The 14,736-nt window shown below is 38.1% G+C and overlaps 1 protein-coding gene across 2 annotated transcripts in view; it reads left to right on the plus strand.

Annotated features, from left to right (window-relative positions):
• Window positions 1-11,031, plus strand: part of samd10b (sterile alpha motif domain containing 10b) — a 68,213-nt gene extending 57,182 nt beyond the window's left edge. For both annotated transcript variants that reach the window (XM_026199339.1, XM_026199338.1), the window contains one exon: window positions 9,311-11,031. In XM_026199339.1, coding sequence (XP_026055124.1) covers window positions 9,311-9,333 — 23 coding nt within the window. In that variant the 3' untranslated portion in view covers window positions 9,334-11,031. The remainder of the gene's footprint in view (window positions 1-9,310) is intronic.
• The last annotated feature ends 3,705 nt before the right edge of the window (window positions 11,032-14,736 follow it).

Below are 14,736 nucleotides of genomic sequence, written 5' to 3' on the forward strand. Positions count from 1 at the left end.
TATAATTAGAGGTGGGCATAGATTAATTTTTTTAATCTAGATTAATCTCACTGTGATCTTGAAATTAATCTAGATCAATCTAGATTAAAATGGCTCATTCGAATTCTGCCGACGGCATTCAGAGCAGGGCCGTGCAGAGACCTTTGGAGGGGCAGGTGCTCAAAGTATAAAAGGGGCACATGGAACAAGGCTTTAAAAAGCGCGGTTCAAAATATCAATACAGCAATATATTGTGATGCATTCCTTGCCGATTTGCGTATTGATATGGATGATTATGTATTGATACGGCAGCCAATGCTGTGATGTAGTTTTGAAAAAGAAAAAGATTAGAAGAGACAATTTTAAGTTTAAAAGTAAAAAAGTCTACATTTGCCTCTTTGTCTTCCTCTATCTCCATCTCCTCATCTGATCTATTACTTTCCAGTCTCTGTCCATCTAGGAACAAGGCACAATCTACTATTTCATTATCAATCTATTATTTTAACCATCACTACTATTCTTGCACCTAATCAATAAGTCCACCTTAAATATTGATACAAAACAATAAACAACTGAGTCATGCTATGAAAGCACTGTATAACTTATACAGGCTTATGTTTTATTTATTTTTCTTTTTATTCAAAACAATTCCAAACATGCTTAATATATCAGGAAATATCTCGATTCTCAAACGTGTAAGTAAACGCGTTTTGCACCTTTATAGATTGTTATTTGATCAATAAACGGAAAGGTAGTGTAATCTATTAACTACACATAAAACCCAGACTTTTAACTTAAGTGCCATATCATGCCATAAAATATTTTTAATACGACTGAATTTGCATTTAATGTAAATTTTAATAACAATATTGTAAGTTACTTATTTTAACTCTTTCATTTTACAGAGAGTAAAGAACATTTACATTATCAAATAACATTTTCATTCAGTCTAGCCTGAGTTCAGGCACTCTCAAAAACTACCATTAAAAATTATTATTCAAAATTTTACTAATATTTAGATTGGGCATGAACAGGCATTCACAAAAGGAAACGTTATGAAAAAAATAAAATAAAATTAGAGGAAATTTTGCTTTGACAAAAGGGCACTTTAGGCACCAAAGGGCAAAGGGGCAGGTGCTCAAGCACCCAACGCCCCCCCCCCTCTGCACGTGCCTGATTCAGAATATGTGTGTTACCCAAATAAAATTGACAAACAGTAAGTCTTTGAGAAGGGGTTTATCAAGCTAGATGGTGCATTAGAAATGTACATCTCCTAAAGTGAAGTGAAAAAAGTGAAGTGACATTCAGCCAAGTATGGTGACCCATACTCAGAATTTGTGCTCTGCATTTAACCCATCCGAAATGCACACACACAGAGCAGTGAACACACACACACACTGTGAGCACACACCCGGAGCAGTGGGCAGCCATTTATGCTGCGGCGCCCGGGGAGCAGTTGGGGGTTCGATGCCTTGCTCAAGGGCACCTAAGTCGTGGTATTGAAGGTGGAGAGAGAGCTGTTCATGCACTCCCCCCACCCACAATTCCGTCCGGCCCGAGACTAGAACCCACAACCCTTCGATTGGGAGTCCTACCCTCTAACCATTAGGCCACGACTTCCCTGTTTCCAAAATGCATCACAAACTGCTTGAAAAAGCTGTAAACTAATTCCACATTGCACAAGCGGGGACCCGGTGAAGGTTGTACCAGTGGGCCCTGTTTGAAATTGTCTAATTTGTATGTTCGTTTATTTTTATTTATTTGTGCTTTTTACACAATGTTTAAGGATTTTTTTTAAGTTTGTAGGTGTCAAGGTACAGAAACTAAATAATTAAATGTAAAAAAGCACTGGATAGTCTTCAATGTAAAAATGAAATATACAATCAAACCTACATTTATTCAGACACCTTCAACATTTCTCACATTATTACAGTTTTGCTATATACAGTATATCAAACAATATATCTGGTGTCTGAATAATTTTTGGTTTGACTGTTAAAACTACAAAGTAGTCAAGAGCAGTGAGTGATTTTAATTTTAATTTACTTGGACAGCAGCCAGTCGCTAAATTATGCGCGGTCACTTTAAGAGAAGATGAACGCATCCGATATAATACACATCCCATTTTTCCTCAACTGTTTACTTTCACTTAAGAAATAACTGACAGTTTTTTCGAGCATAATTTCCAAGGTGGATATTTTGACATATTTCGTATGTATTTGTCGGCACTAGAGCAAAAATAAGCAAATTCGATGTTCAATTGTTTTGATCAAAACACTTGAAAACGCTTATTTTTAGCGTCTTGAGACGCCTTTCTCTGCGTGAGCCCTGAACACCAGAACACCGCGAGTACTGAATCGGGCTCTTTCACACCTTGTTGTTTGTTTCAAACTGCGATTTGTATTTGTTCACTCCGGTGCAGGAGGGACTTTGAGGAGAACTTCGCAGAAGAGAGCTCGGTTCAGTGTCGCTGTCCGTTAGGCTGGCCTCAACCAGTCGTTTATATAAAATATCAAGGTGAAAGTCATCATAGCTTGCCTAGTCCCAGCTCCCAACCCAACTTTGAGAATAGATTAACGGCGATATTTTTTTTATCGCCCGATAAGAGTCTCGCGTTAACGCAGCACGTTAACGGCGATAACGGCCCACCACTAAATAGAATATATTATAATCTTCAACTTAAGGACCAGAAATCACTGTTGTAAATAATAAAACACACACACACAGACACGTTTGTTTTTTGTGAAAAGTGGGTTCATCCCTGAGTGTAATGGTTTTTATACTGTACAAACTGTATCATATGGCCCTACACCAACCCTACCCCTAACCCTAAGCCTCACAGGAAACTTTGTGCATTTTTACGTTCTCAAAATCTCATTCTGTATGATTTATAAGTGTTTTGAAAAATGGGGACATGGGTTATGTCCTCATAAGTCATCCTCTCCTTGTAATACCTGTGTCATACCCATGTCATTATACAGAGTTGTGTCCTGATATGTCACAAAAACAAGAGCACACACACACACACACACACACACACAATTTTCTGCAAATATCTCTATGTTATAAAGTATTCTGTCTTTCAGGAAAAAAGTATTTTTAGGATATATGTTTCTCATTTTTTGAAGCTCACTTAAACACAACTTTCAAAGTTTCAGAGGACAACCCTTAGTTGAAGAAACAAAGTGTGAAGACGCATCCTCAGAACTCCCGTCTCAGCAAGTGTCAAAGCCCAGTGTACCCCACATTAACAAGGAAAGGGAATTAGAGACCACTTAAATGCTGTGTCAGGGAATTCTACCAACAGCTTAGGGGGCAAATTTAATTTAACACTTCACCAAGTCCCGGTCTCCGTGCTTTGATAAAGGAATCTAATTGAGCCATCCAGAGGAAAAATCCTCACCTGAGGTTCCGAGGGCCTGGATGAGGGTTCAAACAGGTGAAGGGTGTTCCAGAGAGGAGGACAGTCAAATAAAAGTGCCGTCAATGCTGATTAGTTTGTTTCTGATAGTTGCCGTCACCTGTCAGAGCGTGTTAAGTTTGGCTCCTGGAGACTATTGGGCACGACTGGAGGACACAGCTTATCTGAGTGTATTCTTAGATGCATCTCTCAGCCAGCAGGGTTTCCGCTGGACGTCTAAACAGAGGCCGTCAATAGCAGCCTGTCATATTTGATTCAGTTGAATGAAAATATGAAATATTGATTGGGGGAAAAACGAGAAAGCCAGTCTGACGATAGAAGGGACTGAAGGCCAGTTTTACTAAACGTCTTTTGCCGTTAAAATTCACAGTGACGAATTAGCGCTGAAAAGGCTTGGACACAGTTATTTTTGCACCTGACCTTATTGAATATGCATTTGTTGGAGTTTCCCTTTCAGACGCAAAATTTCGAAGAGGAAAGTATTATTAATTAACACCCCCAAAAATTGCATGTCTTAAACTATTTTGTGCTTGCAATGGCTAGATTTATTGTTGCTAGAAGGAGGCACTGCAGAGAACAGAGAATGCGTGGTTGAAGGGAGAGGATTTTTCCCCACGTTTAAATTTATTTGGAATGCCGGAAGAACACATACAAACATATCATTTTCCAAGCCATGCTATTTTTAATTTGCTTCAGGAAATAAAAGACGACTTGGAACCCTCGGCTAGGAGTCACGCAATCCCAGCTGTATCTAAACTTCATGTGGTCCTTAATTTTTTGGCCTATAGTTCTTTTCAACGTAGCTTGCTGTGGCTTCTTTATTTCTTAAGACTATGCTAATTTGTGCTGCGATTGGTATATTGCGTTGGTCGATATGCAAATGATATATTGCATCTGTGTTCTTTAATTTGCAATAGTTGTGCTATTTATTACTGTTGTGGAAACTGGGATACTTTTTAAAACTTTTTTTTTTTTTCATAAAACTGTTACTACACTGAACTAAATTCTAAGCGCAACACTTTTGTTTTAGCCCCCATTTATCATGAGCTGAACTCAAAGATCTAAGACTTTTTCTATGTACACAAAAGGCCCATTTCTCTCAGATATTGTTCACAAATCTGTCCAAATCTCTGTTAGTGAGCACTTCTTCTTTGCCGAGATAATCCATCCACCCCCAAGTTGTGTCATGCTGATTAGATAGTGTGATTATTGCACAGGTGTGCCTACCATAAGCGGTCTCCAAAGGCGTTTCAGAGAATTTGGCAGTACATCCAACCAGCCACATAACCACAGACCACGTGTAACCACACCAGCCCAGGACCTCCACATCCAGCATCTTCACCTCCAAGATTGTCTGAGACCAGCGACCCGGACAGGTGCTGTAACAATCAGTTTACATAACCAAAGAATTTCTGCACAAACTGTCAGAAAGCTCATCTGATGCTCGTCGTACTCATCGGGGTCACAACTTGACTGCAGTTCGTCATCGTAACTGACTTGAGTGGGGAAGTTCTCACATTCGATGGAGACTGGCACTTTTGAGAGGTGTTCTCTTCACGGATGAATCCCGGTTTTCACTGTACAGGGCAGATGGCAAACAACGTGTATGGCGTCGTGTGGGTGAGCGGTTTGCTGATGTCAGCATTGTGGATCTAGTGGCCCATGGTGGCGGTGGGGTAATGGTATGGGCAGGCATATGTTATGGACAACAAACACAGGTGCACTTTATTGATTGCCTTTTAAATGCACAGAGATACCGTGACGAGATCCTGAGACCCATTGTTGTGTCATTCATCCACACCATCAACTCATGGTGCAGCATGATAATGCACGGCCCCATGTTGCAAGGATCTGTACACAATTCCTGGAAGCTGAAAACTTCCCAGTTATTCCATGGCCAGCATACACACCGGACATGTCACCCATTGAGCATGTTTGGGATGCTCTGGATCGGCGTATACGAGTTTGTGTTCCAGTTCCTGCCAATATCCAGCAACTTCACACAGCCATTGACGAGGAGTGGACCAACATCCCACAGGCCACAATCAACAACCTGATCAACTATGAGAAGGAGATGTGTTGCACTGTGTGAGGCAAATGGTGCTCACACCAGATACTGACTGGTTTTCAGACCCCCCGGACCCCCCAAAACAGTACTGGGTGCACATTTTAGAGTGTCCTTTTACTGTGGCCAGCCTAAGGCACACCTGTGCAATAAACATGCTGTCTCATCAGCATCTTGATATGACACACCTGTGAGGTGGATGGATTATCTCGCTAAAGGAGAAGTGCTCACTAACACAGATTTAGACAGATTTGTGAACAATATTTAAGAGAAACAGGCCTTTTGTGTCCATAGAAAAAGTCTTAGGGCTTCGAGTTTAGCTCATGGGGCAAAAACAAAAGTGTTGCGTTTAGAATTTTGTTCAGTGTATTCTTACTCACTTTTATCAATTTAATGCATCCATGCTGAATAAAAAGTATACATTTATTACCAAAAAATATTACTGATCTTAAAACTTGAACCATAGATGACATCATATAATTTTAAAATTGAACTTAAAACTCTTAAATTATGTATTATGTATATCATTGAGGGTAATACCGTTCTGCCTTCTGCCCAATAATTTAATGTCTATTAACAATCAGCTTGATACCCTTCGGAGGATTTCTGGACTGGACTTCTGCTCATTTACCGGTCTCTGTTAAAGCTCATAACACTCACATGAGTGATTCAGAGGTGTAGATTGACCTTTCAGTCCAGCTGCTATCTGGTATTTATCCTCTGCAATGTTGCCGCTGTACTCTTCTAAATTGCTTTGTTCTTTTGGATCCCAGTAAGGCTAAGTAATTCTGCCCTCTTCATCCCTCACCGAACCCTCCTCCTTCCTCTCACCGAAGCAATTTAGCCGAGAGCGAGGCAGATTCTCCCAACACTATAATTGCTGTTTCTACTGAAACACCAAACCTTATTACCTCTTCTCCAAATTACCACCCAATCGTCCAACTGTATTAGTTTTAAACATCTCACATAAATAGAAGAGAAAAACCTGTGATCCACTGCTTCTTCATAGCAAACAATACAACCATTTGTTCCAGTTCCATCCTTTTTTTTTTTGTTTCATTCTCATGTTTTGGACATCACTTGCTCGTTGCTCGAGCTCCACTTGTATTACACTAATCTTGCGTAGATGTTTTTCTGAAATGGATTCATACAAATAAATGCATGATGTTTCAATGAATTTTTAATGTGCTTTGTAATGCACTTTGCTTGTGTGCTATGTAGGAGGGTTGTAAAATTGAAAGGCTTTAGTGTTTCATTTCAAACCACAAAATAAAGATTTGAGAAAAGCCAAAAGACATATCAAACCGAATATCAAATGTGCAATGATTTTTTGTTAAACGAGACAGATTTGTGATTCTCAGGGAAATGAGAAGTCTTCAACAAACCAATTAAATGTTGATGTAGCTAACGCTGTGAACCCGACGGGAAGTCTCTGAGACTCAGCTTCATTTAGAGCAGAGCGCCCCACACAAACTCCCTGAGACATCCGCCAGCGTAATCAGCTTGTCTCCTCCATATGCCTGTTTCCATCAGGAGAGCATCCTGAGGCCCTTCCAAACATCTGCCACAACAAGCTACTCAACGCACATTTTTCATCATGTTTCTTTCTCTTTTTTAGCTTTAAAGGAAATGTTCGCCCAAAAATAAAACTCCTGTGTCGTTTCAGAATGCTGTGCTGGTAAATTTAACAGTCCTTAAAATTCCATTAAAACATGTTAAGTAATTTAAACGTAATATTTTGTAATATATATTTGAATCAAAAATTATAATGTTATTGCTTATAAATTTCTTTTTTTACACTTAATTTTAAAGTGTCCTTGTTCCAGTGTAAATTATACATTTCAGTACTGAGTAATATTAATGAACCACATGTACTTACTATATGGTTAGGGTTTGGCTTATGGTAACTTGCATGTAATAATGCATAATTAATAGTAATTATTATAGTACATACTCAGTACATGTAACGTGTAACAAGGACACCTTAAAATAAAGGGTTACCAATTTCTGAATATACTGTATATTGAATTAAATCTTTTCTTTTTTGCTTTTCTTTTCTTTCAAATAGCACAGGTTTTGTATTTCTTTTTGGAGCTTAGTGATTCTAGGCTTCATTGATCTGAGAAAAAAGACTGAATTCAAGATTTGATGATAATATAGCATAATGACATATATACAAGCTATTTTTATTCAAAAGGCCAGTCATTTTTAATTGGGAACACCACATTAGCTAAAGGATCTTCAGTGCAGCACCATGGTTAAACCCTTTTCAATACCGGCCCTTAATGGAAGCTTTGGTATAATTTGGACACTGTTCTCTGGTGAAATTGAGTTGTCTTAACTCTTCCCCTCCTCCCTCTCTCTGCTCTCACTCTTTCCATTCTGAATGTTTTTCATAGACAGATGTCTTCACCAGTAATCAGGTGTCTTCATCACAGACTGTGCGGCAGACAAAACATTCACCATTCATTCTGACTTCCACCAGCTTCGGCGTGGTGGTATTTGATGTCACGACAGCACGAAGCACGCCACCTGTTCCTTTCCTCAAATGCGTTTATCACTGATTGTCCATTGTCCAGTGATTTAAATTGTTCCTTCCATTGTACTCTTAGCTTTTCTCACTTTCATTTTTATACTTTCTTTCTGGTCAGATTGAACTAGACTATCATTGATTGCCCGGGCTGAAAGAAACGCGTCTCTAAATTGCAATCAGTGTTTTTTTTTTTTTTACAATCCCTTGCATAACAAAAAATATATAATAAATCATGCAGTGTTTCTAGTAGACAGCTGGCTGCTACAGTTATAATGTATTCTGATATGATCTAATTTTGTCCTTTTTGTTTCTACCCTTGATGAAAAGATCCTTCCTGCATTTTTCTCAGATAACACTCTTTGCTGGTGACAGATAAGAAATATAGCACACCATGATGTTCTTGAGAGTTATGTTAATTGCTACCACAAGACAAGCTCTACTCAAACTCTCAAACAACATCTGGGCGGTCTGTCGCCGCAGCACTTCGCCTATGAATGATGGTCGCTTCACATTTTAAGAATTACTTGTTTCTAAAGCGTTTTTCTAAGTACACCCTAGTCCAATTAAATTAGAACAATATCCAAACCAGATCTGACTATTTTCCAAAACCTGCTGAGATTAATGGCTAACATGGGTCGGATGCATCTTCTAATGTATCCTCCTAACTGACTGACTGTGTTGCAATCCCATAGACAGCAGCTATGTGCATCACACAAATAATACAAGTCATTTCAATGATTAAATGCTAGGAGAGACTGATCTAAAGATGAATGCATAAATCAGTGCCTAATATGGTTTTAACTTATAATAATTAATTGATTTAGAGTTTTGAAAAGCTCAGTTTCTCCGATCGCTATTTTATCTCTTGTCTGCCTGCGGGCATAACTTAGAACTTACACCTTGTAGATATACTTTAAATAGCCTAAATATTGGGCAAAATTGTTTCTTTTAATTAGAGTTCAAAGTTAACTTTAACTGTACTTGTAAAAATGAAATTGAGAGTTTGATGGTGAATTAGAATTGTGTACAAAAGTAGCCGTCTATAAGGCAGCACAACGTCCTTCAGGTCTGAAGTGTGCACATGAAACACATTTCTGAGTGTTTTTGAAGCTCTGACTTTCTCCCTCATAAGACAAGAATTAGAAGGAAGAACATGAAGGTACAGAGGGATCTAATAGATCAGGAGCTAAATCCATGGATAGTGAGTAAATGTCTAACAAGAGAGGTTCGGTGATGCGCATCCCTTCTCCACATGTATTTCCTGCAATCACATGAATAATTTATGCTCTTTTTCATTCTCTTGTCTTTTCAGCTTCCTTCGGCAACATTTCTTAGCTCGTCTATCCTTTTGGCAGTTCTTTTGACGTCCCGGCAGATACGGGAGGACTTGTTCCAATCGGCTACAGACAGAGAGAGCGAATCTGCCAGGAGGTGAAGCTGTGGACTGTTTACTCAACACCGATTTAACAGACAGGACCGTCTTTTTATGCAGATCTGAATGGGACTCAAAAGGACATAGTCGGACTCTAAAACTGTAATATAATGCTAAGATTCAAGTCTCACCTTATCTCTACAAAACCTAGAGCATCAACCAGAGCTCTGTTAGACAATAGTGAGCATACGGATTGGATCATGATGTTGGCCCCAAATCAAAAGATGAGCATTGATCTCAGATCACGTTAAGGATCGCTTCATCTCATTCTCATCTAGTGTTGGGATGTCTGACAAACCTGCTTTTTTAGCCCAGCATCATTCACTCATCATGGACGTAGATGCAATGCTGAAGAGATCCTGTTTCTACAAGTGTGGGAACAGACCATTCCTTCTCCTACCTCTCACGATAGATTGTAGCATTTCTTTTGCAGAGAATTAGATCTAGATTAAGGCATGAAGTTTGATTACCCCATATCTTCGCATTCAAGCTAAAGGGATGTTCACACCGACAAAAACAACGACTAATATGATCTGAAACTGGATATTATGGACAATTTGTTTCAAAATGAACATTGAATGTTAATAGCATCAGATGTACACACCTAAAAACCAACCTTCGTTTTGCTTTTCTTCTCAGGACGTTCAAGAGCTTCGTACATTGTTCCTGCTGTTACCTTCATAAGTTATATTCTCGATTTCAGTGTCCTTTTAAAAATCTTGCACACAGTGTAGCAGGTTTTCTCCTAATATACAAAGAATATATCAGAGTATGAATATACCTTTACTCTAGGAGTTATAGAGAACATGTAGAACTCGTCGTAGAAGTCCCAGTTGTCCAAGCAATAATGTAAAGAGGTGCCACATGTCTGCATGGTTAGACCTGTTAGAGACCTGTTTTAAATCACAAAATGTAGGTCTGCAACATAACAAATCCAAAAGCTAACTTTAAATGTTGCTGGTTGCGTGAACTAGGCTTTTGAGTAATGAGGTTTGTTATCTCCAAGAATGCAAGAAGGCATGTTAAGTATGTGCTGCTGTAGAGGCAGTGTGTTTCCTCTAGTGTGATAAAAGAGCTTTTGGAGAGAGAATGTAATTCTTTCCATATTGTGATTTTGACTTTATTAGTGCTGATGAATCCTGTACGCTTCAACACTCAACTACACTGTGATGCAGTGGCATGTTTAGGGAAAGCTTGAATGTTAGTCTGAGTTACAGTAAAATCTCATTTTTACAAAGCAGCTGGAGTCTCAGTGTGACGCCAGTTATTGTTCAAGGCTTTTACACAATGTACTCAAAGCAAACCAGTTCAGTCCATCCTGGTTGTAAATGTTTATATGAAACTGACAGGCCGGAATTCTCTCTGAAATTCATGTGATGTCATGATTGATGGGTTTCTAGGGCATTTCAGTGATTCTTGGATTACGACACACTAGCATTTTTTTTTACTCCAGACATGCAATGGGTTTTTCCTTTATAGTCTTGTTATGCAAAAATGTGAGGGAAATGAACATTGGTTATGTAATGGCTTGCTACCAACATGATTATACAAGACATGATGTGGCAGAGACAGCTGTTTTGGAATAAAGTTTTCAAAATACAGATCATTCTCATATGGGAAGTTTGTCTTTCACTATTGTTTGAAAAAATGTGGTACAGTGGGATAAATGCAAAGTAAAGGACATTAAGTTCCTGTGGCTCAGTGGTAGAGCATTGGGTTAGCAGTGCAAAAGGTTGTGGATTTAATTCCCTGGGAACATACATACTGGTAAAAAATTTAAAGCTTGAATGCAATGTAACTCGCTTTGGATAAAATGCATGAATGTATTAAAAATGACCAAACCACCCAGTTTTTTCAGATTTATCTACAGTAAATAAGCCTTTTACTCCAGAAAAAAAGACTCTGGAAATGCTACAGTAAAAACGTATTAATTGGTTAACAGTAAATTCCCCTACTACATATTATGAAAATCTGTGTTGGAAATATCATGTAATTTTACAGTAATGTACAGTTTTTGGACTGTATAATTTATAGTGAAAAAAATTTAATTGACACCCATTGCATTACATTTCACATTTGTTTTTGTTTTTTTTCGTTGAAATTACTAGTTTCTTTGTTGTTGTTTTTACCAGTTTTGTAAATTAGCATTGTATGTTACTGTACATGCAATGATGTTAAATTAATATTAATTGCATTATTTCAGTATCGTGTGTTGGTATATTAACATTATATCAGTTAATGAAATACGGTTAAATCCGTAAAACGCAACATTTTGCTAACTTTTTACAGTAAAATTCTGGCAACCACAGCTGCCAGTTTTTACCGTAAATTTTTATAGATTTCTTTTACGGTATACCTTTCTGGGTCAGGAAACATTTTAGTTGCAATGCTGTCTATGCAGGTTCAGAAAGCTCTTATATTTAATCAAATATCTTAATTTTTGTTTCGAAGATCTTAGGGTCTTAGGGGTTTGGAATGACATGAGAGTGAGTAATCAGTGACTCCCATTTTTAGGTGAACTATTGCTTTAATGCAGCCTATTATCATACAACATGATGTACCAAAACAGAAAAAGTTCACTGAGTTGCTTCCACCATCAGAGAATCTATCCGTCTGTCTCTCTCTCACATCCACAGGTGCTCTGTCCGCTCCTGCTGAGCTGGATCTCCCCACACAGGTGCAGTGCAGACTGAGATGGAGGAGAGGTAGTCACTGTGCTATTTTATTCATGAAGGACCTCTGTGAGCCGTGTGTCTGAATACCTCAAGCTTCTCCTGGTCACACAACAGAGATCTGATTCACTACAGCAGACCCACGGTCAAAAACTCTGAGTTAGCTTAACTATATCCATCTTAAACATGTTTTTCTATTGTTCCTTCCTTTGTTTTTAGTTAGAAAGTCTCCTAGCTTAGCATTTTCAGACATGATTGATGCATTGAGACTTGTTTATGATGTCAAAAACACTGTTTAGTTAGGCAGCCCACTAGGTTTTAAACGAAAGCCATTTTTTATGATTTCCTCAAACTCCTCCACATTCCTTTAATCACCAGTTTATTTCCCGCTGCGTGCATCTGGCCCACATCCATTATTTCTCTCCTTCTCATTTTCAGGATTTGAAACCGCTTCTGAAGCCTCTCAAAAGCATTCAAGACTCAATAGGGTTGTTTGGTTTGTATCCTAAAACCCGTTACAGAATTAGCATTTTCGAGCCATGGATTGCCTTCTGAGTTTCCAGTGGGTTTTAGAATAAATTACACATATTCATACCTCAAATGTGAGTTTCGAACAGTTGTGTGCTTAACATCATAACATAAGGACAGGAGTTTGTGTGCTTGATGAATTGGACAGTCGCTGTAATCCTTACGTAGCAATTTGTTGGCAATTTGATCCCTTTAAAGATGTTCTAGTAATGTTGTAGCTATAGAAGACCATTTCCATTAACAAATTTAAAAAGCTTTCAGAGAGTTTATATCTCACAATTTTGAGTTTTATATTTCCTCCCCAAGTTTACAACTCATAATTTATTTTGAGTTGTAAAGGTACAGGTTGTAGGACCTGCCACTAGAGGACGCACTACCAAAACAATAACAATTGCGTGGTTTGATGACGCTAAGAAGGAGTGTGGAATGATGGGATTTGTTGTCTTCTACCCAACCGCTGACGGCTATCAATCAGACAGAAACATAAATCATAGATTTAACGCGAGTTCAGCGATTTGCGCGAGTAGATTACATACAAAGGCAATGCAAAGACGCGATCAGACTATGGATCAGACGCATCCTCACGTGGGTCTAGAGACGCGATGCCCTGCGTTTGGCGTGTATGCCCCATAATACTAATCTTGTTTATTGTTATATTAGCATACGTTTGCTGTAATGACACGAATCAAAACAACTCACCTGTTGAGTAAAACACAAGCGAGATCTGCATCTCTTTCTAGTTTAAGTTTGTCGCGAAGCTGTTGTCATGTGGTTTCTACGTCAGAAAAGACGTAACAAAGGGTAACTAACATCACTGACAGGTGACTGCACTGCCCCGTGTCACTGTTTAGAATGGGAATTTTCTCATGATTTACAAGTAGTTGAAAACATTAGATATATTGTTAGTAATCAGCTGGACAAAATATATAACACTAGCCTAGTGGGGTTTTTTTTTATATTTTACTGCAAATATCTTACAAATTGTACATTTAACATCTCATAATTCTGACATTTTCTAAATCTTGCAAATTCAAAATCTGGCAATTATCAATTATTTTCTTGAAATCGCAAGTTTATATCTTGCCATTCTGAGTTAATATTTTGCAATTTCAACTTTTTCCCAGAATTCACACTTTTTCTTTTTGAAATTGTGAGTTCATATTCAGATTTATTTTTTGAAATTGTGAGTTCTGAGTTTCTATCTCACAATTTTTTCATTTTCCTCAGAATTACTTTTTTTTCTAAATTGTGAGTTCGTACTTCACAATTGTGGCTTTTTTATTTAAAATATTGAGTTGCAACTTTTTTTGTGTGCAATCCTGAGTTCATATCTGCCAATTCTGACCCTAACCAAAAAAAGAGTCAGTGTAGATTTTTTAGATAATTCTAACCCCCCCCCCCCCCCCACCCTTCCTCTTTTAAATTTAGCAATTCTGATTTTTTGCATATTGCTTATTATTTGCACATTTATTTCAAGAAATGTTTTGGTACATTACACTTTGTATTCATATCCATGGATAAAATCACATATTACATGTTTTTTTATTTTTTTATTTTTGATCCGGCAGAAAATGTTATTCACATAATTAGACAGGGGTAGATTGGCCACCAGAAGTAGTGACTGATTTGTCTTGCTGCCTTGGAGTCCCTGCCGGGATATTATCTGTTTTTCTACAAATTCTTTCTAATGGTGTACACTTATTTATTATTATTTATTATTGCCTGCCCAATGCACCCAAGTGATTTCTGAATTCTGCATTCATTATTAGATCAATAACAGTTCATCATTCTTCTGGTTTAAGCTTTTAAACTTCACACATTCAGCACGTGAGAACCAAAGATGGATTTCTTCTCCTCCAGTGAGCAGAGCTTCAGGTCTATGAATCCAAAGAACTTCTTGTGTGAATCAGATTTAAATGTAGCTACTTGTAAGCTGTTTTATGGCATCAGAGGACACTGAGTTCTCTCATTTGCCATCCACTTTTCTCGCTCTCTAATATAAACACCTCCTTAGGTCATTTCTGCACAAATGAACACAAACACCATCAGCACAAACGGGCTCTTTAACTCTCTTTCACCACCTGTTCCTTTGTTCCCTGCAGGGAA

This window comes from Carassius auratus, chromosome 23, assembly GCF_003368295.1.
Source record: "Carassius auratus strain Wakin chromosome 23, ASM336829v1, whole genome shotgun sequence".
In the NCBI taxonomy this organism is placed as follows: Eukaryota; Metazoa; Chordata; class Actinopteri; order Cypriniformes; family Cyprinidae; genus Carassius; species Carassius auratus.